The sequence below is a fragment of the Montipora foliosa genome, chromosome 9 (genome assembly GCF_036669935.1).
Source record: "Montipora foliosa isolate CH-2021 chromosome 9, ASM3666993v2, whole genome shotgun sequence".
Lineage (NCBI taxonomy): Eukaryota > Metazoa > Cnidaria > Anthozoa > Scleractinia > Acroporidae > Montipora > Montipora foliosa.
Window position 1 is genome coordinate 22,961,661 of NC_090877.1, and position 971 is coordinate 22,962,631.

The following is a 971-nucleotide window of genomic DNA, read 5'->3' on the forward strand; positions in this document are numbered from 1 at the left end:
ATGGGCCATAAATTACGCATGAGCCGCGATGTTTGTGGAGCAACATTGATGACCATGGAGTCTTCTGGTCCAGAACTGTTCATATCTATCATCGGCGTATTCATTACAAAGAGTGACATTGGGTTGGCAACCATAGAGGGATCTATGGCCTTTGATATACTGTTTACTGTGGCAATCTGTGGTCTGTTTTCTAAGTCAACTCTTCGTCTATCGAGTTGGCCTTACTTGCGTGACAACTTCGCCAATCTGCTAAGCGTCACGGCATTGACTGTGGTCACAAACGACAAAAATGTTTATTGGTACGAGGCCGCCGCGTTTGTGGTCTTGTATTTGTCGTATCTTATTGTTATGTATTACAACAAAAGCCTTGAGGGAATATTTGAAGGAATTGCTTCACGTATGCAAAAGTTCATAGACGTGGAAAGAGAAATCACTGAAAGCGAGAAGAAAAAACTGATTCAAACTGAAGAAAATAGAGAAGAATTATCCTCTTCTTCCAACGGAGTGCAAGAAATCCAAGTTATTTACCATGAAATCCGAAAGTGTCAATTATTCAAAAGGTTATGTCTTGGATTCTATGGACGATTGCATTACCATTCGCGTTGTTGTACGTGACCATTCCTGACTGCCGCAAAGACAGATGGGCAAGTTGGTTCTTTCTTACCTTCCTTGTCTCAGTGGTGTGGATGGGGTTACTCTCGTATGTTTTAGTTGGGATGGTTGCAATCATCGGCTTCACGCTCGGCATCCCAGATGCTGTGTTGGGATTAACGTTTCTGGCAGCAGGGAGTGATGTGGCTGACTTGTCATCTAACTTCATACTTGTCAGGCAAGGAGAGGGTGATATGACCCTTTCCCATGCAAATGGCAACAATGTATTTAATATTTTAATCGGTCTTGGGATTCCCTGGCTTCTCCAGACATCACTTGTTGACTTTGGAGGCCATGTCACGGCACGGCACGTCTTTTAG

At 43.5% G+C, this 971-nt stretch overlaps 1 protein-coding gene across 1 annotated transcript; it reads left to right on the forward strand.

Annotated features, from left to right (window-relative positions):
* LOC137971573 (sodium/potassium/calcium exchanger 3-like) lies at positions 1–971 on the forward strand. The gene is made up of 2 exons (XM_068818380.1): positions 1–607; positions 712–971. The coding sequence occupies exons 1-2, from the start codon at positions 1–3 to the stop codon at positions 969–971; spliced, it is 867 nt and encodes a 288-aa protein (XP_068674481.1).

Coding starts and splice junctions, on each gene's coding strand:
- LOC137971573 (XM_068818380.1), top strand. CDS start 1: ATGGGCCATAAATTACGCATGAGCCGCGATGTTTGTGGAGCAACATTG. Junction 608..711: donor GCATTACCATTCGCGTTGTT/GTACGTGACCAT, acceptor CGTATGTTTTAG/TTGGGATGGTTGCAATCATC.